This window comes from Erinaceus europaeus, chromosome 17, assembly GCF_950295315.1.
Source record: "Erinaceus europaeus chromosome 17, mEriEur2.1, whole genome shotgun sequence".
NCBI classification, from domain to species: domain Eukaryota; kingdom Metazoa; phylum Chordata; class Mammalia; order Eulipotyphla; family Erinaceidae; genus Erinaceus; species Erinaceus europaeus.
The window spans coordinates 2,242,320-2,265,835 of NC_080178.1; the positions used below are offsets into that span (position 1 = coordinate 2,242,320).

General features: G+C 57.4%; 1 protein-coding gene across 4 annotated transcripts in view; it reads right to left on the minus strand.

Annotated features, from left to right (window-relative positions):
• Window positions 1-23,516, minus strand: part of LRP5 (LDL receptor related protein 5) — a 62,620-nt gene that overhangs the window by 32,178 nt on the left and 6,926 nt on the right. For 2 of the 4 annotated variants that reach the window (XM_060177238.1, XM_060177240.1), the window contains exons 2-5: window positions 12,147-12,543; window positions 10,423-10,620; window positions 7,740-7,978; window positions 7,167-7,298 (exon numbers count right to left, since the gene is read on the minus strand). In XM_060177238.1, coding sequence (XP_060033221.1) covers window positions 7,167-7,298; window positions 7,740-7,978; window positions 10,423-10,620; window positions 12,147-12,543 — 966 coding nt within the window. Of the gene's footprint in view, window positions 1-7,166; window positions 7,299-7,739; window positions 7,979-10,422; window positions 10,621-12,146; window positions 12,544-20,118; window positions 20,218-23,516 lie in introns of all 4 variants that reach the window. The other 2 variants (XM_060177241.1, XM_060177239.1) reach the window with 2 other exon arrangements.

A 23,516-nucleotide genomic window follows, 5' to 3' on the forward strand; every position in this document is an offset into this window, starting at 1 on the left:
AGGGTCAGAGGCTGGCAGTTAGCGGATGACAAGAGGGCCTGGCAGAGGCGCCGGGGACCCTCGCGGACAAGCCATGGCCCCAGCCTCAGGCCGGCAGGTGTGGGCGCTGTGCCGCTGGCCTCCCTCCGCCCAGGCGGGACTTTGCTTCGACACCGGGTGGCCAGCGACGCAGAAACCAGAGTCCAGGCAAACGCCGGTTTATGCAGAGTCCTACCACTGCCCTGGTTGTTTTTTTTTCATTGTTGTAGTTATTATTATTTTCATCGTTGTTGGATAGGACGGAGAGAAATCGAGAGAGGAGGGGAAGACAGAGAGGGGAGAGAAAGACAGACACCTGCAGACCTGCTTCATCACTTGTGAAACGACTCCCCGGCAGGTGGGGAGCTGGGGGCTCGAACTGGGACCCTTACACCGGCCCTCCAGTTTTGCGCCGTGTGCGCTTAACCTGCTGCGCTACAGCCCGACCTCCCCCTCTCTTATTTTTAATTAATTTTTAAAAGATATTTATTTATTTATTCCCTTTTGTTGCCCTTGTTGTAGTTATTGTTGTTGTTATTGATGTCGTTGTCATTGGCTAGGACAGAGAGAAATGGCGAGAGGAGGGGAAGACAGAGAGGGGGAGAGAAAGACAGACACCTGCAGACCTGCTTCACCGCCTGGGAAGCGACTCCCCTGCAGGTGGGGAGCCGGGGGCTCGAACCGGGATCCTTATGCCGGTCCTTGCGCTTTGCGCCACCTGCGCTTAACCCGCTGCGCTACCACCCGACTCCCTTTTAATTCATTTTTTAGTGAATGAGAGATGAAGAGAGAAAGAAAGATAGAGCCCAGAGCCCAGAGCTCTGGCTGATGGTGGTGCTGGGGACTGAATCTGAGACCTCAGAGCCTCAGGCAGGAGAGTCTTTTGCAGAACCCCACACTGTCTCTCCCCAGCCCCTCTTCCTCTGAGCTGTGAAATCACTCATATAAGTATCTAAGTCTCCCCACCAAGGCCCAGTCTTGGGATGTCTCTCACAACTACATGAAGGAGGACTGTGCCTGGGTTCAAATCCCTCCTAGCTCTGGGCAGAGACTGCCCCAGACTGGTGGATTCTGTGCTCAGCGGCTGCCCAGGCCTGCCCAGCCCCAGGGACAGAGGCCGGCCCACAGCTCATCCCCCCAACCGTGACACCACGCGCGGTGCAGAGGCAGTGGCCAGACCGGGTCCAGGCTCCACCACAAACCTGAGTGCCAGGCTCAGTACCAGCCACCTGCCCCAGCACCTCCAGCTGCTGCCATGGGCCTGAGGACCCTGCTGCCAGGGCCCCATCTCCTGTCCAAGGGGGAGACTCCCCACTTGGCCCTGACTCCTCCCCTCAACCTGACTGCTTGTCCCAAGCAGCGTGAATCTGTCTGTCACAGGGTGCCCGTGGAGAAGGTCCCAGAGGGCCAGGGAGAGTCCTCACAAAACTGAGAGCACACTTTCTTTTTTTTTTTTTTTAATATATTTAGTTATTTTCCCTTTTGTTACCCTTGTTTTTTTAATTGTTGTAGTTATTATTGTTGTTGTTATTGATGTCGTTGTTTTTGGATAGGACAGAGAGAAATGGAGAGAGATGGGGGAAGACAGAGAGGGGGAGAGAAAAACAGACACCTGCAGACCTGCTTCACCACTTGTGAAGCGCCTCCCCTGCAGGTGGAGAGTCGGGGGCTTGAACCGGGTTTCCATATGCCGGTCCTCGCGCGAGGCCACACTTTCTTAGCCACAGCGCCACCTCCCGGATCACAAGGCCACACTATCTGACCACACTCTCTGACCTCATGGCAGAGGCTGACTGGTTTTACTGGGGAAGGTGTCCCAGGCAAAGGCAGGGGCTCTGGGGACAGGGGTGCCCAGAGCAAGGCGCACGGTGTCTCTCTGGGGACAAGCCAGCAGCCCAGCACCTGGGGCGCTCCATGGACAATGGAGCAGTGCTGAGGTATCCCCCCCCTTCTCAATCTGAAATAAAAGGAATGATGAAACGGGGGACGGGGGAATGGAGTCAACTAAAACAAGACAGTCAGTGACTGTCTTTGGGGCAAAAGTGTCCATGCCCGGCGGGCCCCTCACTCAGGAAGGTGACAGCCCAGGCCAGCCCAGGCCAAAGTGTTGATGGGGGGATGCTGAGAGGGGATACCCCGGGGGGCAGCGGGGGCAGCTGTGCGGATTTCCCAAACTGTAGGTGATCTGCTCCATGGCTGGGAGCCTCTGCTTTGTCCACACTCCTTCCCCTCACACTGGGAGCAGGGGCCCCACTTCCTGTGCTTTTAGGCACTCAGGCCCTGGAGCAGCAGCTGGCTGTGTGTGGAGTCCAGGCGCCTGCCCAGGGCAGCCACAAGGCTTCCTTTCTCTTCCCTTTGACCTACTTCCTGCTCAGTGACAGCAGCCAGCGGGACAAACGCCCCTTATTCCCTCCCAGAGCCCAGACTAATCCTGGGGACAGGCAGGCGGCTGGCGGGGACTGGGGACTGGGGGGTGGGGGTGGAGGTGGGGGGTCCCGCCTGTCAGTCTGTCCACCCGCACTGGCTCTCCTGCCCACCGCCCCCACCCCTCTGGCAGTCGCCAGCTGTGTTTCTGTCCCAGACAGACATCTGTCAAAACTCCTTAGGGCTGAGGGAAATCACACAGGCCACCACGGGGCCGCCTGCCCACTGGCCATCCTCACCCCTCCCCTGGATGTGTCCTCCCAGAGAGGAGGTGGAGCTGGCAGGGAGGCTGCGGAGCCACCGGGAGCCCCACATCAGGCCCCGGGAGCAGCTGCTTTAGCTCATCCCACATAATTGGGAAAACATGGGGAACCCTTGGGTAGACCCAGGCAGGACATGCGGGGCCCCGCTAGAGGAATTTATTTTTGCGACACAGAGATAAGACCCATGTTCCCTCCCACCCCATTCCCAACTCCTGTTCCACCCAGGGGTACCAAGCCGCCCCCCAGATTTGAGACGGGATACTTGGGGTTCCATCCGGTCTCAGCTCGGAACAGAAACCACTCTCCCCGAGGAGGCGCCTGGGGCACGGCAACCGGAACCAGAGGGTGTCACCCCAGCCACAGGTGGGGTATGTGAGCCCCAATATTCTGCCCCCCCCCAGCCCCCGCTGAGACCCCCTGCCGGCATCACAGAACGTTCCTGCCCCATGGACACTTGCCTGATGGCAGCCCAGTTCACAACCTCCGCTCAGAGGGTACATGGCGTCAAGAAGAGCCCCCCTCCCCATTTTTCCTGCTCCCCCAGGGAAAACTGTCCCACCCTCCCCACTGGCAGGGACTCACCAAGCCCCCACCTCCCAGTCTCTTCTTCCTTGGGGAAGGAACAATGCCTATCAAGATAAGCTTCATACTCTGGGAACCAAGGGAAAAACAGATCCACATCACAAACATTTCTATTTCTGCCTCCAGGAAGCATCAAGGGTCAGAAGCCGTGGGGGGGGGGGGGCGGCGGGGTTTGCAGGTGGTTCCAGATCCTTCTAGGTAGGAGTCAGCGGAGGCCAAGCCTCCAAGTCTCCACACCCCAGCCCCAGAGATTTCAGCTCGGTGGGGAACCTGGACTCGACACAGAATCTGAGAGATTCCACAAAGCCGGACGCACCATGGTCTCCCAGTTCCTCCTGGCCCTGGGGAAAGAGCAGGCCACAAGGAGGGCTCCCCACACTAGTGCTCTGCTCCCCAAGTGTCAACAGTCACGGTTCTATTTTTTTTTTTTTAATTTTTTTAAAAAATATTTATTTATGGGAGTCCGGCTGTAGTGCAGTGGATTAAGCACAGGTGGCGCACAGCACAATGACCGGCGTAGAATCCCGATTCAAGCCCCGGCTCCCTACCGCAGGGGAGTCGCTTCCCAGGTGGGTGAAGCAGGTCTGCAGGTGTCTGTCTTTCTCTCCCTCTCTCTGTCTTCCCCCGCTTCTCTCCATTTCTCTCTGTCCTACCCAACAACAATGACAATAACTACAACAATAAAACAACAAGGGCAACAAAAGGGAATAAATAAATAAACTAAATATTTAAAAAAATTGTTTATTTATTTTCCCTTTTGTTGCCCTTTTTTGTTGTTTTTGTTGTTGTTATTACTATTGTGGTTATTACTGTTGTCGTCATTGTTGGATAGGACAGAGAGAAATGGAGAGAGGAGGAAATGGAGGGGAAGACAGAGAGGGGGAGAGAAAGACAGACACCTGCAGACCTGCTTCACCGCCTGTGAAGCGACTCCCCTGCAGGTGGGGAGCCGGGGGCTCGAACCGGGATCCTTAAGCCAGCCGTTGCGTTTAACGCAATGCGCTATTGCCCGACTCTGCCCTTGTTGTTTTTATCATTGTTGTGGTTATTGTTGTTGTTGTTAGATAGGACAGAGAGAAATGGAGAGAGGAGGGGAAGACAGAGGAGGAGAGAAAGACAGACACCTGCAGACCTGCTTCACCGCCTGTGAAGTGACTCCCCCTGCAGATGGGGAGCCGGGGACTCAAACTGGGATCCTCACGATGTGTGCTTAACCCGCTGTGCTACTGTCCAGCCCCCCTCTACTTTATTTTTATTTGACAGGACAGAAAGAAATTGAAGGTGAAGGGGAGATAGGGACAGGTGGTGGTGCACCTGGTAGAGCACACGCGTTACAATGTGCAAGGACCTGGGTTCGAGCCCCCGGTCCCTGCCTGCAGGGGAAGCTTTGTGAGTGGTGAAGAATTTCTGCACGTATCTCTTGGTCTCTCTCCTTCTGTCTCCCCTCCCCTCTCAGTGTGGCCACTGCAATGTGTGCCCTTAGCCAGGTGTGTCGCCCTCTGCCCTCTCTCACCGCTATCTCCCGCTAACCTCTCAATTTCCGGCTCTCTTTATCCAATAAATAAATAAAAAGTTTAAAATTTTTGGGGGGCCAGGTGGTGGCGCACCTGGTTGAGCACACACGTTACAGTGCACAAGGCCCCGGGTACGAGCCACCGGTCCCCACTTGCAGGGGGAACGCTTCACGAGTGGTGAAGCAGGGCTGCAGGTGTCTCTCCCCTCTCAATTTCTGGCCGTCTCTACCCAATAAATAAATATAACTTTAAAAAAGTTTTTAAAAAATTTAAAGAGGATAAAATTTAAAAAAATAAAATCTCTGGGGGTCGGGCGGTAGTGCAGCGGGTTAAGTGCATGTGGCACAAAGCACAAGGACCAGCCTAAGGATCCCGGTTCGAGCCCCCGGCTCCCCACCTGCAGGAGGGTCGCTTCACAGGTGATGAAGCAGGTCTGCAGGTGTCTGTCTTTCTCCCCTCCTCTCTCCGTTTCTCTCTGTCCTATCCAACAACGACAACAACAGCAATGATAACAACAATAATGATGACAACATGGGCAACAAAGCGGGAAAAATGGCCTCCAGGAGCAGTGGATTCATAGTGCAGGCACTGAGCCCCAGCAATAACCCTGGAGGTTAAAAAAAAAAAAAAAAGAAATCTCTATAAAAAAGAAAGAGGTTGGGCGTCGGGCGGTAGTACAGTGGGTTAAGCGCAGGTGGCAAAAAGCGCAAGGACCGGCGTAAGGATCCCGGTTCGAGCCCCCGGCTCCCCACCTGCAGGGGGGTCGCTTCCCAGGCGGTGAAGCAGGTCTGCAGGTGTCTGTCTTTCTCTCCCCCTCTCTGTCTTCCCCTCCTCTCTCCGTTTCTCTCTGTCCTAGCCAACAACGACAACAAGGGCAACAAAATGGGGTGGAAAAGGCCTCCAGGAGCAGTGGATTTGTAGTGCAGGCACCAGGCCCAGCAATGACCCTGGAGGCAGAAAAGAATAAAAGGAAAGAAGATGATTGGATCTAGGATGTCATCACACATGACCAGGAGAAAGCTTGGCACAGGCGCCCTGGTATGTGAGGTTCTGGGTTCAAATCCCAGCACTTCCCGGACAGTGGGGAACTCGGCACATGGGCAAAGGGCTGCCATTTCTGTACTCACCGTGGCGTGACCAGCAAACACCCACTGCCATGTGCTGACAGCAGTCAGAGGTCCAGGAGGTAGCTCACTACGTAGCATGTGAGGCCCTGGGTTCGAGCACCAGACCCATGGGGCTAGGCCAGGGTGTCTCTCCTCACTCTCTCGTTTCCTACATCAAAATCTGGCCAGGGAGGGTGCTCAGCAGTGACATGCACGCACAAAGTCCTGGGTTCAATTCCTGGTACTCTATAGACCAGAGCAGTACTCTGGTCTCTCTTCTCTTGTGGAATAAAATAAAATTGAAAAAAGGAGACAGTTCAGCTGTTAGTGCGTGAACTTTCATGTTTGAAGCCCCAGAGGCTACACGTTGACCCCCTGGCACCACCTTATGCCAGAGCTGCATGGTACTCAGGCCTCTCTCTCATATTCCATCCATCAGTAACAAGTAGAGCTTTATAAAGATTTTAATTAAGGGGACGGGCAGTGGCGTGCCCGATTAATCACATGGTACTAAGCACAAGGACCCACACACGGTCCCGGGTTGGAGTCCCCAGCTCCCCACCTGCAAGGAGGCACTGTTCACAAGCAGGGAAGCAGGTCTGCAAGTGTCTTTCTTTCTCTCTTCCTCTCTACCTCCCCCTCCTCTCTCATTTTCTCTCTATCCTATCCCATAAAATGGAAAAAAATGGCTGCCAGGAGCAGTGGATTCGTAGTGCTGAGAGAGCGGGGCAGATAGAGAGGAGGAGAGACAGAGAGACACCTGCAGCCCTGCTTCACTATTTGTGAAGCTTTCCCCCTGCAGGTGGGGAGCAGGGTCTTGAACCTAGGTCCTTGTGCATTGTAACATATGTGCTCAACCAGGTGCGCCACCGACTATGAATTTGCTGAGTGTCTGTATGTGTGTGGCGTGGCGGGGGGGGTGGGGGTGGTGGTGGTTAGGGGCCCAGAAGCAGAGGCATGAGGGACAGGCCTCAGGCCCCAAGTCTCTGCTGTTCAGCTGCCACATAGCTGTGTCACTCCGTTCTGGCCACATCCTGCCCTTCCTGGCAACACCCTGTCTTCCAAGCCCTGAGCCAGCAATGCCAAGGTCACCCATGCAGCCCAGCTCGGACCCTGAGCCCCAGCCCTGGTGACCACGGCACACTCTGCAGAGCCCAGGTCCCTGGAACCTCGGCTGGGGAAGCACGGGGCTCCGAGTGGGCTCCCAAGGCCCTGTTTCGGGCCGCCCTGTCACGGTGCCCCGCGGCGCGAGGTCTCACCTGCCTTGCACGTCCTGCCGTCAGCCTGCAGCTGCACGCCCGTGGGGCAGGCGCAGGTGTAGAAGGGCTCCCTCGGGGATAGCAGGCACAGGTGCGAGCAGCCGCCGTTGCCCTGCTCACAGCGCGACTGAACTGGAGGGAGGGGCAGAGAAGGTTCCAGAACAGGCCCCTGACCCCATGTCCCGACCCACCGCTCACTCAATTCCAAACAGATCAGAAGCCCAGCCAGCCCGCCCCCCCAGCTCTCCAGGCCATGTCTTTAGCTACAGACAGAGACAGAGACAGAGAGAGAAGGGAGACATCACAGCTCCCACGCAGCACAGGGCCTGGAACCAGAGCCATGCGTGGGGCGAGACAGGCGCCCTCTGGCGTGAGCTATCTCCCAGCCCTGGCCACCCCCCACTCTGAAGTTCAAGCCTTCTGCAGAAGCTCAACCACAAACCCCCACCTTGATGCCAGTGGGTGTGAGAGACAGTTGCCCAGGAGGGAGGGTGACCCAAGCCCCACCTCTCCCAGAGCTCAGGGTGGGCGACGTGGGCTCCCCGCCAACCCCACCTCAGCACCCCCACCTACAGTGCGGCTGGCGCTCCGGGCTGAGCGCTTGGATGTCCATGGGGGAGTAGAGGGCGCCCAGGATCTGCCGCTGCTTGGCCCCCGTCCTCTTGTTGCAGGCGTGGATGGAGCGGGTCTGCCAGTCGGTCCAGTACAGGGTGTCCCCTGACAGCGTCAGGGCAAAAGGGTGCATCAGGCTGCCCTCCACCACCTTCTGTCTGTGGGGACGCGACGGGGAGGCGTCAGCTTCTTCTGAATCTCTTGATCATAAAAATGTATTGAGGGGGCCGGGCGGTGGCACATCGGGTTAAGCGCACACAGTACAGTGCACAGTACAGTGCACCCGGGTTCAAGCCCCGGGTCCCCATCTGCAGGGGGGAAGCTTCACAAGTGATGAAACAGTGTTGCAGGTCTGTCTGTCTGTCTATCTATCTCTCCCACCCCTCCCAATTTCTGGCTGTCTCTATCCAATAAATAAATATCGATACTGTGGAGCACAGGCCTTCCATGCGCAGAACTCTGGGTTCGACCCCTGGCACCATGTGGCAACACAAAATGAGCTCTAGGGATGGTGGGAGTGGTACTGTGTCATCTCTCCTCTCTCCCAGCACCCTTCACAGCACCCAGGGAGACCCATGGAGGGTGGGCAGGGCTGTGGGGTCTCTCCTCTCTCAGCACCAGGCACAGCACCCAGGGAGCCCATGGAGGGTGGGCAGGGCTGTGGGGTGTCTCCTCTCTCAGCACCCTGCACAGCACCCAGGGAGCCCATGGAGGGTGGGCAGGGCTGTGGGGTGTCTCCTCTCTCAGCACCCTGCACAGCACCCAGGGAGCCCCATGGAGGGTGGGCAGGGCTGTGGGGTGTCTCCTCTCTCAGCACCCTGCACAGCACCCAGGGAGCCCATGGAGTGTGGGCAGGGCTGTGGGGTCTCTCCTCTCTCAGCACCCTGCACAGCACCCAGGGAGCCCATGGAGGATGGGCAGGGCTGTGGGGTCTCTCCTCTCTCAGCACCAGGCACAGCACCCAGGAAGCCCATGGAGGGTGGGCAGGGCTGTGGGGTGTCTCCTCTCTCAGCACCCTGCACAGCACCCAGGGAGCCCATGGAGGGTGGGCAGGGCTGTGGGGTCTCTCCTCTCTCAGCACCCTGCACAGCACCCAGGGAGCCCCATGGAGGGTGGGCAGGGCTGTGGGGTGTCTCCTCTCTCAGCACCCTGCACAGCACCCAGGGAGCCCATGGAGGGTGGGCAGGGCTGTGGGGTCTCTCCTCTCTCAGCACCATGGTCAGCACCCAGGGAGCCCATGGAGGGTGGGCAGGGCTGTGGGGTCTCTCCTCTCTCAGCACCCTGCACAGCACCCAGGGAGCCCATGGAGGGTGGGCAGGGTGTGGGGTGTCTCCTCTCTCAGCACCCTGCACAGCACCCAGGGAGCCCATGGAGTGTGGGCAGGGCTGTGGGGTCTTTTTCTTTGTGTCTTACCAGAAAGTGCATAAAATAAAGATACGGGCTTGGCACATTCGCTCCATCTGACCAGCCACGGGCACACTGACAGAGCTCCAGCTGTCAGCAGGCCTTGAAGGGTCAGTGGTGAGGCTCAGAGTATAGGGCCGAGTGGGCCCTGGAGTCACAGCCTGGCTTTCAACTCGGGTTCTGAGCAGGTAGGGGTTCTTGGACAAAACTCTTCTGTGTTTCATTGTTGTTGGTATGCATGAGACCCCTTCTGTTTCATTTGGTTTAAATCCCCCCTGCTTAACACTATTCTATTTACATAACCACTTCATTCTATTTATATAACCGCTGTTAACAAGTACCTCCCTCCAGGGCATTGGTTCAATCCCCACTGTTTCATGATATGTTTTTGCTCCACCCCCCCTCCTTGTCACACCCTGATCCTCTCCTTGTCACACTCTGATTGTCACCAGTCACTTTTCTCTCCACCCTCTCTATGTCACACCCTGTTTCCACCCTACTTGGCAAGTATATATAAAGACAGCATTGTGAGTTTTAGAGTACTTTACCTTGAGTTTAGCTTAGCTCGGCTTAGATTGTGCTGAGTCCTGCATGAATAAAGAGATACTGCCTACAGCTCAACTATGAGTCCCTGGTCGTCTGTTACCCGCCCGTGAAGCCAGCCCGGAGAAAACAACCTAACCCGTCAAAAACGACACATTGTAACAGAAGTTCACAAGAATAAATCTGCCAGAGAGTTGGGGTGAGCTCAAAGGGACGAGTGAATGTCTTGGCAAACTGCAGGTGATAATGGAAGGGTCTCTCCACCACCGCCGCCACCGCCATCACCACCACCGCCATCACCACCACCACCGCCATTACAATCTGTCACTCACTACAGCATGTGCTACATGCCACCTTTGTCCTCACTGCCTCCATCCTGCCCCTCACCCCCCTCTACCTCCTGTGGCTGAGGATGAGGGTGGCCCAGGAGGGCTCCCCAGGCTTGTCTAGACTATGAAAGAGAGACAGAGGGGACCGGGTGGCGTCACCCCTGGCTGAGCACACGTGTTGCAGGACCCTATTCTGGCAGCATGAACAAGTGACAGACTGGCCTGGGGATACCGGGAAGCCTGGGGACAGACTCCGTTGGTCTGCTCAGTGCTGAGGTGCTGAGGTCCCAAGGTTCACCCTGAGAGGCTGGGGCTGAGTGAAGGCGGCCAGGGTCTCCCCCATACCCACGGGGTGCGGGGCCCCTCACCGGAAGGAGCCGTCCAGGTTGGCTCGGTGGATGAAGCTGAGCTTGGCGTCGGCCCAGTACAGCTTCTGCTCGTCAAGGTCGATGGTCAGGCCGTTGGGCCAGTAGATGTCCGAGTCCACAATGACCTTGCGGGAGCTGCCGTCCATGCCCGCCCGCTCAATGCGAGGTGTCTCCCCCCAGTCTGTCCAGTACATGTACCTGCAGGGGTGGGGGGACAGGGCACCGAGGGTCTGTGGGGTGAGCACAGAGACCACCCTGCCGGGGGAGCCGTGCCATGTGGCACCAGGAGCTGCTGACAGGCACCATCTCGCAGGAGAGCTGTCCCTGCCCCCTCTCCTCTCTGTCCCTTTTGATGGGAACAGAAGGCGCTGAGCATAGTTTTTTAAATTTCTGCGCGGCCTGGCCTGTGTGTGTGACTTCACGGCACGGGGCTGCCGTTTCATGCAGAGGGACAGACTACTAAAGAGAGACAGGGGGGGGAGTCGGGCTGTAGCGCAGCGGGTTAAGCGCAGGTGTCACAAAGCGCAAGGACCGGCCTAAGGATCCCGGTTCGATCCCCCGGCTCCCCACCTGCAGGGGCGTCGCTTCACAGGCGGTGAAGCAGGTCTGCAGGTGTCTGTCTTTCTCTCCCCCTCTGTCTTCCCCTCCTCTCTCCATTTCTCTCTGTCCTATCCAACAACGACGACATCAACAACAATAATAACAACAATAAAACAACAAGGGCAACAAAAGGGAATAAATAAATATTTTTAAAAAGAGCGAGAGAGAGAGAGAGAGACAGACAGACAGACAGACAGACGGGCCAGGTGGTCACACCTGGCTGAGTGTACATGTTGCAGAGACCCTGTTCTGCAACCAACACTCCTCTGCCCACCCATAGGTGCTATTTTGGGAGGTTTCCCCACCCTCACCTCCCCCACTCACGGTCTGCATTTGGAAAAAAAGGAAGTCTAGGGAGCTGGGCGGTAGCGTGGCGGGTTAAGCGTAGGTGGCGTGAAGCGCAAGGACCGGCAGAAGGATCCCGGTTCGAGCCCCCAGCTCCCCACTTGCAGGGGGGTTGCTTCACAGGCGGTGAAGCAGGTCTGCAGGTGTCTGTCTTTCTTTTATTTATTTATTTCTACCAGAGCACTATTTAGATCTGGCTTATGGTGGTGCTGGGGCTTGAACCTAGAAACTATGATGCCTCAGGCATGAAGTCTTTCGCATCTCCACTCTTTTTATCTTCCCAGCCTAAAAAGAAATTTTTAAGAGAGAGATAGAGGAGGCTGGGCAGCAGGTAGCACAGAGGATTAACTGAACTTGGCGCAAAGTGCAAAGACCAGCGTTAAGGATCCCAGTTTGAGCCTCCGGCTCCCCACCTGCAGGGGGGTCGCCAGGCGGTGAAGCAGGTCTGCAGGTGTCTGTCTTTCTCTCCCCCCCTCTGTCTTCCTCTCCTCTCTCCATTTCTCTCTGTCCTGCCCAACAACAGCAATAACAACAATAGTAATAACAACACCGATAAAAGAAAAAGGGAAAAATGGCCTCCAGGGTGGATTTGTAGTGCGGCACCGAGCCCCAGCGATAACCCTGGAGGCAAAAAAAAAAAAAAAAGACAGAGAGAGATGAAGGAAGAAAGGAAGGACAAAGACAGACAGAGAGAGAGGCAGAAAAAGCAAGAGAGAGGCAGGCAGGCAGAGCAACCTGGGGCCACGAGTGGCCGGAGGCCCCGGCGCCGCACGGCTCACCCGCGCTCGGGGTCCAGGGCGATGGCGCGGGGCTGGTCCAGGTCCTGCCAGAAGAGCACCTTGCGGCAGGAGCCGTTGAGGTTGGCCACCTCGATGCGGTTGGTCTCCGAATCGGTCCAGTACAGCTTGAGGCCCACCCAGTCGCAGGCCAGCCCGTCGGGGGACACCAGCCCCGACACCACCACGCTCTGCGCGCCGGCGCCCGTGCGGTTGAGCTGTGTGCACTTGATGGCCTCCTCGCTCACGTCCGTCCAGTACACGGCGCCCCGGGAGAACTGGAAGTCCACGGCCGCCGCGTCCTCCAGCCCGCTGGCCACCACGCTGGCCTCCGTCCTGGCGCTGCCCGCGTCCACCAGCCGCAGGTCCCGACGGTTGGCAAAGAGCAAGAGTGGCGAGGCTGCGGGGGTGGGGGCAGTCTCAGGGCCCTTCCCGGGGGCAGCCCAGAGCTCACTCCTTCCCGAGCCCCGGAGGGGCACCACCCCATGACCAGGGAGCGTGGCCAGGCCCCACCGGGACAGCTCACGCCCCCCCCCAGCGGGTGCAGGGGCCTGTGCCGGGACCCACGGGGGTACTGGGACTGCGGTGGGCCTGGGAGCGGCCGGGGTGTAAGCGCAGGGCCCCCCACGTCTTCATCATCCCTTCCCTGCCCAGGGAGGCACAGTGGTGCTGGGGGCTGGTGGGCTTGTCTCCCACTGGGGGGGGGTGCAGGGAATCGTCTAAGTGGAGTGCCACAGGTGACAGAATCCCCCCAATCTGCTCTCCAGATGGAAGGGGGTGACAGTGCTGGCTGCTGTCCAGGAGCCACCACCCCCACTCCCCCACCTGTGCAGCGGCCCCCCAAACAGCTCTGCCCTCCCTCAAACTGGAAAGACAGCAGCTCCCCCTCTGGAAGCACAGGCCCACCCTTCAAAGACCCGGATGGAGGTGCCTTCCTGTCCTTATCCCGAACCCAGGTGGGTGGGGCCGAGGGCAGGCGGGCACAGCCTTGGCAACAGGCTCCTAGGGAGGCGCCCACACAGCCCCCAGCCCCGGGGTGCTCCTGGCCTGTGGGAGTCTGGTGTGGGTGGCCCCTCAGGGCACTCCTCAGTGAGGTGCCCAGCGGGGGAGGGGGGGGAACGGACAACACACACAGCACCTCCAAAGGCGGAGACAGAGGCTGGGTGGTGGTGCACCTGGTTGAGCACACATGTTAGAATATGCAGAGACAAGGGTTCGAGCCCCCAGCCCCCACCTGCACGGGAGGTGAAGCAGTGTCACAGGTATCTCTGGCCCTCTCCCTCCCTCTCTCTCTCTTTTAGCCTCCAGGGTTATCATCGAAGCTCAGTGCTAACACTTTCACCACGAATCCACTGCTCCTGGCGGCCATCTGGATAGGTCAGAGAGAAACTGAGAGAGGAGGGGGAGAAAGAGAGGGAGAGAGAAAGACAGACACCTGCAGCCCTGCTTCTCCTCTTGTGAAGCAACTCCCCTGCAGGTGGGGAGCCGGGGGCTCGAACCTGGTCTTCGAGCTTAGTACTATGTGTGCTTAACCCACTGAGCCCCTGCCCAGCCCCTCCTCTCCCTCCCGGCCTCCCCCTCCACTCATAACTTCTGTCTGTCCTATTGAATAAAATAAAAATAGGAGAAAGGGGAGAAAATGACCACTGGGAGTGCTGGACTCACAGCGAGGCAGCGAACTCCGAGGTAATCCTGATGGTTAAGGGGGAGGCAGGATCGTGGAGACACCTCAGTGGGCACAGTCTGCGCCTTATCGTGCCCAAAGTCCTGGGTTTGAGTCTCAGTAGCACAAGGGACTTCCATGGCTGGTAGAGCCATAGGTTCAAGCCCTTGGTCCCTACCTGTGGAGTTATTAAACAGGGCCACAGATGTCTCTCTTTCTCTCTCCCTGTCCACCCCTCCCCTCTCAACTTCTCTCCATCTCTACCCAAAATAAGTAAGTAAATTAATAAATGTTAGAAGTGAATAAATACAGAAAAATAGTTTGGGATCATGGTTACAACCACTGTTTAGGGTTGTTTTTTCTTATTTTTATTTATTTTCCCAGGTACAGTGAGAGACAGAATGAGGGTGAGACAGAGGAGAGATGCCACGGCAGCCCCCACCCATGACTCGTTCTCCTACATGGTGGTCAGGGGCTTGAACCTGCATCTAGTGTCTGTCTGTATGGCGGACCAACTCTCGGCCACTGGGGTTTGTTGTCGTCTTAAATTCTGTTTATTTATTTGGTAGGACAATGAGAAACTGAGAAGGGAGGGGGAGATAGAGAGGGAGACCAACAGAGAGACACCTGCAGCCCTGCTGAACAGCTCACAAAGCTTCGCCCCTGCAGGTGGGGACCGGGAGCTGGAACCTGGGTCCTTGTGCACTGTAACGTGAGCACTTAGCCCAGTGCATGAACATCTCTCCCCCTAGATATTTTATTATTATTATTTTATTTATTTATTTTTCCTCCAGGGTTATTGTTGGGGTTTGGTGCCTGCACCACGAATCCACTGCTCCTGGAAGTTTCTTTTTGTTTTCCTTTTTGTTGTCCCCTTTTTTAAATATTTATTTATTGACTCCCTTTGTTGCCCTTGTTTTATTGTTGTTGTTATTGATGTCGTTGTTGTTGGATAGGACAGAGAGACATGGAGAGAGGAGGGGAAGACAGAGAGGGGGAGAGAAAGACAGACACCTGCAGACCTGCTTCACCGCCTGTGAAGCGACTCCCCTGCAGGTGGGGAGCCGGAGGCTCGAACCGGGATCCTGACGCCGGTCCTTGCGCTTAATCTGCTGCGCTACCACCCACACCCCCTACCCCAAGTATTTTTAAAATGCTGCCAAGCACAGAGCCATTCAGCCCCCCACCCCATACACACACACACACACACACACACACACACTGGGTGTTGAGGAGCCTGGGCACAATTGCAGGGATGTTGGATCACCCTAATGGGTCGCCACAGGGCGCCCTCCCAGACAACACCAGGAGATGCCCCACTTGCCGCCATGGTCACAAGCCCCAGGTCTGTTCCTGCCTGTGACCCAGCCCAGCCTCTTCCCTGCCAGGTGCCAGCGGCAGGGCCCCCACCCCATCCTGCGCAGCTGAGTGGTCCCATATGCACCCACACAATGGTAACAGAAAGTGGGGTCCTGCTTTTTTGAGCCACTCAGGCACGGGCAGGTGGAGTCCTCGACCATAACCCCAGGATGGCCCCACACATCCACCTGCCCAGCAGCCCGGGGTCTAGGGAACAGCTCTCCCTACCTGGCTTCAGTCCCCTGAGGGCCCCAAAACACAAATCCCAGACCCACCAGGGGGAACCCATCACCAGCAGAGACCCCCCTCTGCCCTTAGGCTTCTGGCCCCTCCACCTGATGCAGGTGGGCCCCACCCCGTCCCAGACACTCACACCAGGCAGGGCCCCCATGGGGCTGGAGGCTGAGGGCACAGGGAGACATGTGTCCCCAAGGCTGGTGGCACAATGGGTGGCCCATCCCAGGTGCTGTCCTGTCCCCACACAGGGCCTGGACCACAGGAGCAGTGGCAGGCACGGGCAGGGACTTCATGAACCAAGACACATATCCAGAAGTCCCAGGCCTGGCGTATGGTGGTGGTTCCCTCCCATGTCCCAAACCAAGGCAGCTGGGTCACACAGAGCTTTTTTTTTTTTTTTTTTTACATTTATTTACTTATTTTCCCTTTTTTATTGTTGTAGTTATTGTTGTTGTTGATTCTGTCCTTATTGGGTAGGACAGAGAGAAATGGAGAGAGGAGGGGAAGACAGAGAGGGGGAGAGAAAGACAGACACCTGCAGACCTGCTTCACCGCCTGTGAAGCGACTCCCCTGCAGGTGGGGAGCCGGGGGCTCGAACCGGGATCCTTACACCGGTCCTTACGCTTTGCGCCACGTGCACTTGACCCGCTGCGCTGCCGCCCGACTCCCCACACAGAGCTTTTAGCATGGCCAAGAGTCAGAGACATGACCAATAAAAGAAAAGGCCAGGGGGGCTGGCATGAGAAAAAACAGCCCATGGAACCTTCCAGGCTGAAAGTGCGTCCACTCTCACCCGGGACTGCCCCAATGAGCTGTGGGCGAAGACTGGCTCTATCCCATCACAGCCAGGGAGTTGGGGGGGCAGGTGGCAACTCAGGCTTCACCTACCACCTGCCCCTGCAACCTTCAGCCAGGCCCAACCCAGGCAGCCTGTTTCTGCTGCCCCAGCCCCCTACAACACACACACACACACACACACACACACCCTGAGAGGAAGAAGTCAGGAAGTAACCCCGAGCCCAGGCAGGGTCCACACTTCCCAGGTCAGAGATGCAGGCCGACAGGAAGCAGCAAGGCCAGGAAATAAGAAATCACTCAAAAAAGAGGAAAAGCAAAGAAGCTGGCTTCTTTCAGACACCTGAGAGCATGAAGCTCAGGACGTGAGAGGAGGGTGGAGGCGTCCCTGTCCCCCTGCACTGGGAGGGGCTGCAGCCACTGAGGCCCCTCTGTTCCGGGAGGCGAACTGTCCCCTGGGCGCCCGTCTGGGCAACGGCCTGTCCCCAAGGGCCACTCTGAGGGCCCTGACCCAGGTCTGGCTGAGGCAAGCCCCTCCCAGCAGGCTCCCAGGCCTCACAGGGCCCCCAGGGATATGTCACAGCACACCCCTCGACTCTCCCATCAACCCCTCCCCCAATGACCAGGAACTCACATGTGGACACAAGTCTGGGACATCTGCACCCTGGAGCCCTTGGCAGGGACAAAGACAGGAAAGACACCCCAGTACCTGCCATGCATGGTACCTCCATGTGGTCAGCCCGGGGCTCGACCCCAAGTCCTTGCACTTGGCGCTCTTACCAGGTCAGCCACCTCCCAGTCCCTTCTGTTCATCTATTTACTTACTCACGACTTAAGTTTGTTCTTTCCCTTTCTTTCTTTCTCTTTCTTTCTTTCTTTCTTTCTTTCTTTCTCCTAATGCCCCCCTTATTTAAAAAAACTTTGATAGGGGTAGTCGGGCGGTAGCGCAGCAGGTTAAGGGCAGGTGACACAAAGCGCAGGGACCGGCATAAGGATCCCGGTTCGAGCCCCCGGCTCCCCACCTGCAGGGGAGTCGCTTCACAGGCGGTGAAGCAGGTCTGCAGGTGTCTGTCTTTCTCTCCCCCTCTCTGTCTTCCCCTCCTCTCTCCATTTCTCTCTGTCCTATCCAACAATGAAGACATCAATAACAACAATAGTAACTACAACAAGAAAACAAGGGCAACAAAAAGGGAATAAATAAACATAAAAAATTAGAAAAAACAACTTTGATAGGACAGAGAAATCAAGAGGAAAGTGAAACAGAGAAAGGTGGGGTGGGGGCCTGGGGCTTGAACCCAGGTCCTTGTGCATAGTAATCTGTGTACCTAATCAGATACACCACCACCGGCCTCCTACTTAGTCATTTTCATTTAGCCTCCGTGGCCATGGCTGGGGCTGGAGTGTGCAGGACACCACCACTCCCAGAGGCTGCTGGTTTCCTGTTTTGGACAGAGTGAGCGACAGACAGAAAGAAGAGACACCATAACGCCACTCTCCTGTGTGGTGGTCCGGGGCTTGCACCCGGGTCCGGTATGGTACTCTGTGAGCTACAGCCTGGAACCTGCTTCTATCTATTTATTTAATTATCTTTTTTCAACCAGAGCTCTGCTCAGCTCCGGCTTATGGTGGTGTGGGGGATTGAACCTGAGAACTTGGAGCCTCAAGCATGAGTCTCTTTGCATCACTATTATGCTATCTACCCCTGCCCAAAAATTGTTTTTTAATTTTTTTATATTTATTTATTTTCCCTTTTGTTGCCCTTGTTGTTTTATTGTTGTAGTTATTGTTGTTGTTGATATTGTTGTTGTTAGATAGGACAGAGAGAAATGGAGAGAGGAGGGAAGACAGAGAGGGGGAGAGACAGACAGACACCTGCAGACCTGCTTCACCGCCTGTGAAGCGACTCCCCTGCAGGTGGGGAGCCGGGGGCTCCAGCCAGGATCATTATGCCGGTCCTTGCACTTCACACCATGTATGTTTAACCCGCCGCACAAGCCCAACTCTCAAAGATTTATTTTTTAATTAACTTTATTTATTTATTGGATAGAGACAGCCAGAAATCGAGAGGGAAGGGGGTGACAGAGAGAGAGTAAGACCGAGACAGAGACGCCTGCAACACTGCTTCACCACTTGAAAAGCTGCGCATAGGCCGAGCTGAGGCTCAAGCTGAGGGCCTGTGAATCCTGTGAGGCCGGGACTGTAAGAGCAGCAGGGGTCCGGGGACACTGGCCACCTCCTCACTCATGGACTGGGGCCCGAGGCCTCCTGGAATCACACTAAGAGGTCTGTGGCCCTCTGTTCAGGATCCCAGGGACATCACTCAGTCCAGTGAGACCACCCAGCCTGCCAAAGGGATGCAGAACCGGGATGGTCCCGATCAGTCGGGACCCTCAGGCCGTGTCCACACAGTCCAAACCGGGGTTTCAGGAAGAGCGGCCACCCAGGCTGGGCCTTGGGCCAAGGCAACAGCCTTTTCCCAAAACCGTTCTGTCGAGGCGCAGGGAACAGCCGGCGGAGCGGGGCCTGGGTCCCCATGCTCACAGCAGAGCCGAACCCAGGTCCCTGTGGAGTTTTAACTGGGTGATTTGTGTGTTTCACTGCAGTGGGAGGGGTGGGTGAGAAGGGCTCTCTCTCTCTCTCTCTCTTTCTCTCTCTCTCTCTCTCTCACCCACATCCAGCCCGCTAGGCCCACATCAGCATGTGGAAGGTGACGTTTCAGTGACACTGAGCACTAGTTTGAGGGGACTCTGACCTTCAAGTGGGGGCTCAGCACATGCCCCGGGGCTGAAGAGAAGGCTGTGGGAGCACCAGGAGGCTGTGCCCTCCCCAGGCCCCGCTGGACTGGCCCGCACCCAGTCTGGCCCTGACCGCCCTGTTCCCAACAAAATATAGCATTCTGATTACACACTTCAGCTCCTGGAAGCGGCCCGAGACTGGCTGGGGGCCCTGGGGCAGGGAGCCTGCACCCCAAGCCCCCTTCCAGCCAGGAGCTGGAACTTCCGCTGGGAGCTTGCTCTTTCTAGAACACTGAGGCTGGAGGGGGGGCTTTGCTGGGGTCTCCCGCATACACGATTCCACCCCTTCCCAGCCGACTTTTTCAGTCTCCTTATTTCAGGCAGACAGAGAGAAAGAGAGAGAGAGAGAACAGCGCAAAGCCACCACCTGCACAGCTCCCGGTGTCAGGGTCCCAGCATTCCCACCCAGCTCCCTGTCTCCACGGGGGTGGTGGTGGTGGTGGTCAGGGCACCCCCAGAGCAGTCAGAAGGTTGAAGTGACCCTCCATCCCACCCCACTGCAAGCTGCTATTTCTGTCCCCAGAGGCTGGCCTTGGGGACCCGAATCTTCTGGGCAGGATGCCTGACCAGAAGAGAGAGACTTCCGTTCACAGACACGCCCCACACAGACTCCCCCCAAGACCGGCCTCAGAGGGGAGCCCGGAAACTGGCCGAGGGGGTGCTTCCAAGGGCACCGCCCGCCTGCGTGTGTGCGTGTGTGTGTGTGTGTGTGTGTGTGTGTGTGCGCGCGCGCACGCGCGCGCACGTGTGTGTGCCTGTGCGGCCCTCACATCCTCAGGAGCCTGCAGCAAACACGCCCTGTCCTCTGGGGGACCCCTCCGTGCCTCCACCCTTCCCGGCTCTGCAACCCCTCCCACCTGCCTGTCCTGGAAGTCGGGCCCTTGGGTGGGGACCAGCTCTGGTGCCAGAAAGACACACAAAGAGGAGGCTCGGGACACCCCACGGCGTCCAGGTGACATTGACGGGAGCAGATGCCAGAGCCCTGCGCTGGGCTGAGGGTGAATACACAGGGTGCCCCCTCTCTCCAGTCAGGCAGAGTGGCCAGCAGGCCGGCCCAGACGGGAGACAGGGAGACAGGGAGGGGACTCCCAGGGGAGTGGGGAGAGTGGCCCCCCACTCACCCACCTGGGGGCGCTTCCCCGAGGTCACACTGGTCTCATTGTTCTGCTGCAGAGAGGAAGCTGCGCAGAGCCCAGAGCCAGTGGACTTGGCAGAACAGCACATCTGGGAAAGGAAACACATTTCAGAGACAAACACACCTTTGTACCAGCTCCTGCTCTCTTCAAGCGCTGAAAAAAGGAAAGAAAAGACCAGCCAGGGGAGGGGGGGCGGTGGCGCAGCGGGTTAAGCGCAGGTGGCGCAAAGCACAAGGACCGGCATAAGGATCCCGGTTTGCGCCCCCGGCTCCCCACCTGCAGGATAGTCGCTTCACAGGCAATGAAGCAGGTCTGCAGGTGTCTGTCTTTCTCTCCCCTCTCTGTCTTCCCCTCCTCTCTCCATTTCTTTCTGTCCTACCCAACAATAATGACATCAATAACAATAACTACAACAGGGAGTCAGGCAGTAGCGCAGTGAGTTAAGCGCACATGGTGCAAAGCAAGGACCAGCATAAGGAATCCGGTTCGAGCCCCCGGCTCCCCACCTGCAGGGGAGTCGCTTCACAGCTGGTGAAGCAGGTCTGCAGGTGTCTGTCTTTCTCTCCCCCTCTCTGTCTTCCCCTCCTCTCTCCATTTCTCTCTGTCCTATCCAACAACAACATCAATAATAACTACAACAATAAAACAACAAGATGGAATAAATAAATAAATAAATATTAAAAAAAGAAATGACAAGCCAGGCCACTGGGCAGCAGTGCCTGGGCCTGGAGCTGCAGTGGGGTGGGGTTCCAGGGAAAAGCATCAACCAGGGCCAGGGAGACAGCTCAGCATGGTAGAGCGGCAGCGCTCACCCCCAGGGAGACAGCTCAGCATGGTAGAGCGGCAGCCCTCACACCCAGGGAGACAGCTCAGCATGGTAGAGCGGCAGCGCTCACACCCAGGGAGACAGCTCAGCATGGTAGAGCGGCAGCCCTCACACCCAGGGAGACAGCTCAGCATGGTAGAGCGGCAGCGCTCACACCCAGGGAGACAGCTCAGCATGGCAGAGCGGCAGCGCTCACCCCCAGGGAGACAGCTCAGCATGGTAGAGCGGCAGCGCTCACACCCAGGGAGACAGCTCAGCATGGTAGAGCGGCAGCGCTCACACCCAGGGAGACAGCTCAGCATGGTAGAGCGGCAGCCCTCACACCCAGGGAGACAGCTCAGCATGGCAGAGCGGCAGCGCGCGCACCCAGGGAGACAGCTCAGCATGGCAGAGCGGCAGCGCGCGCACCCAGGGAGACAGCTCAGCATGGTAGAGCGGCAGCGCGCGCACCCAGGGAGACAGCTCAGCATGGTAGAGCGGCAGCGCTCACACCCAGGGAGACAGCTCAGCATGGTAGAGCGGCAGCGCTCGCACCCAGGGAGACAGCTCAGCATGGCAGAGCGGCAGCGCGCGCACCCAGGGAGACAGCTCAGCATGGCAGAGCGGCAGCGCGCGCACCCAGGGAGACAGCTCAGCATGGCAGAGCGGCAGCGCTCGCACCCAGGGAGACAGCTCAGCATGGTAGAGCGGCAGCGCTCGCACCCAGGGAGACAGCTCAGCATGGCAGAGCGGCAGCGCTCGCACCCAGGGAGACAGCTCAGCATGGCAGAGCGGCAGCGCGCGCACCCAGGGAGACAGCTCAGCATGGTAGAGCGGCAGCGCACACCCAGGGAGACAGCTCAGCATGGCAGAGCGGCAGCGCTCGCACCCAGGGAGACAGCTCAGCATGGTAGAGCGGCAGCGCGCGCACCCAGGCCCCGGAGGCTGCAGGTGCAACCAGAGTTCAGCTGTGCTCCAGTCCTCTCTCCTTCTTTCTTTCTTGGATAGAGACTGAGAAATTGAGAACAGAAGGGGAGAGAGAGAGAGAGAGAGGGAGAGAGAGACACCTGCAGCCCTGTTTCTCCACTCACAGTGTTTCCCCTGCCTGCAGGTGGGGGGACCCAGGGTTTGAACGCGGGTCCTTGCTCAATGTAAACTGTGTGTTTAACCCGGTGTGCTACCACTTGGCTCTTGGGTAAATAAATCTTTATCGACGAGAAAAATAGAAAGGGGGGCCATGTGGTGGCGCGCCTGGTTGAGTGCACGTTACAATGCACGTTACAATGGGTTCGAGTCCCCGATCCCCACCTGTGGAGGGAAAGCTTTGGAAATGGTGAAGCAGGGCTGTGGGTGTCTGTCTCTCTTCCTCTCTATCTTTCCCTTCCCTCTTGATTTCCAACTGTCTCTATCCAATAAATAAATAAAGATTAAAATTCTTTAGAAAAAGAGAAAGGAGCCACCTGGGTCAGAAGCGCAGAGGACCTGTGGCTCACAGCAGGAAAACCACCACAGGAAAAAATCACTTGGGTTCCTTGTTTGTTTGTGGAACTGGGATTGCTCCAGGCTGAGTATTTCAGAGAGAGGCAGACAGACACACAAACACACAGAGGCAGAGGGAGAAAGCAAGACACACCAGTCCTTGAGCTTCCTCTGTGCCACTGTGGCACCCCTATGTGGTGCCAGGGCTCAAACCTGGGTGACAAGGCAGTGCCCTCCCGAGTGAGCAAAGGCCTTGCCCCTCAGGCGCTTCTGAACCTCTTGCCCCCAGGATCTGCTGAGGCCTCTCTCTGATGCCATCTGGGGAGCCAGCACTGCCCAGTTCTAAGTCTGTGTGGGCTTGGGAGCTGTCCAGAAAGTTCCATGATGGCCTTGGACTACATCGGGGAGCCTCGAGGGTCTGGGGGCTCAGAGGACGGCGGTACAGCCTGGGGAGCTGCTCCTGATACTGGGGGGCTCTGTCAACGGTGGGAAAATGAGCTGGCACTGCCCTCGGAGGAGTCTGGGAACCCCCTCCCCACGCCCGTGCCTACTGAGACACCCGGTGACATCCGTGTCCCTCCAGGCCAGGCCACCCTTCCGGAGTCCTGCCTGTAACTCCTGGCCAACTTCCTCATGTGGGGCTGGAGGAAAATGGGGTCCCTGATGGTGTGCTCTGAGGGCTGAAACTCCCACAGACAAGTGAACCATCAAAACAAGTCCCCCTCTGTCCCCTGCCCCCAGCGCTGGGGCTGGGGGACCCCCACTCCCCCCACAGCTGTACAGGCAAGGCCACTCTCCCTGCAAGGAAAGGGCTGAGCATAGAACAGAAGTGGGGGACCCCAGAATTAGGCACAGGGACAAGGCAGGTGCCCCCATCCCAGGGAGCCCTCAGCAGCCGCCCCCCAGGTGTTCACAGCAAAGGAGGGTGCAGAATGTCTTCAGGGCCGGGGTCTCTAGGCCTTGGGTCCCATGGGCAGGGGATACACAAGAGGCTACCTACCTCCCCCCTTCCCAAGGACCTGCTGTTGGCAATGACTTCCTGACTCAGTTTCCCCTTCTGCTTCCCTGCCTACCCTGCAGTTCTGCTCAGAAAAACCCCTGAA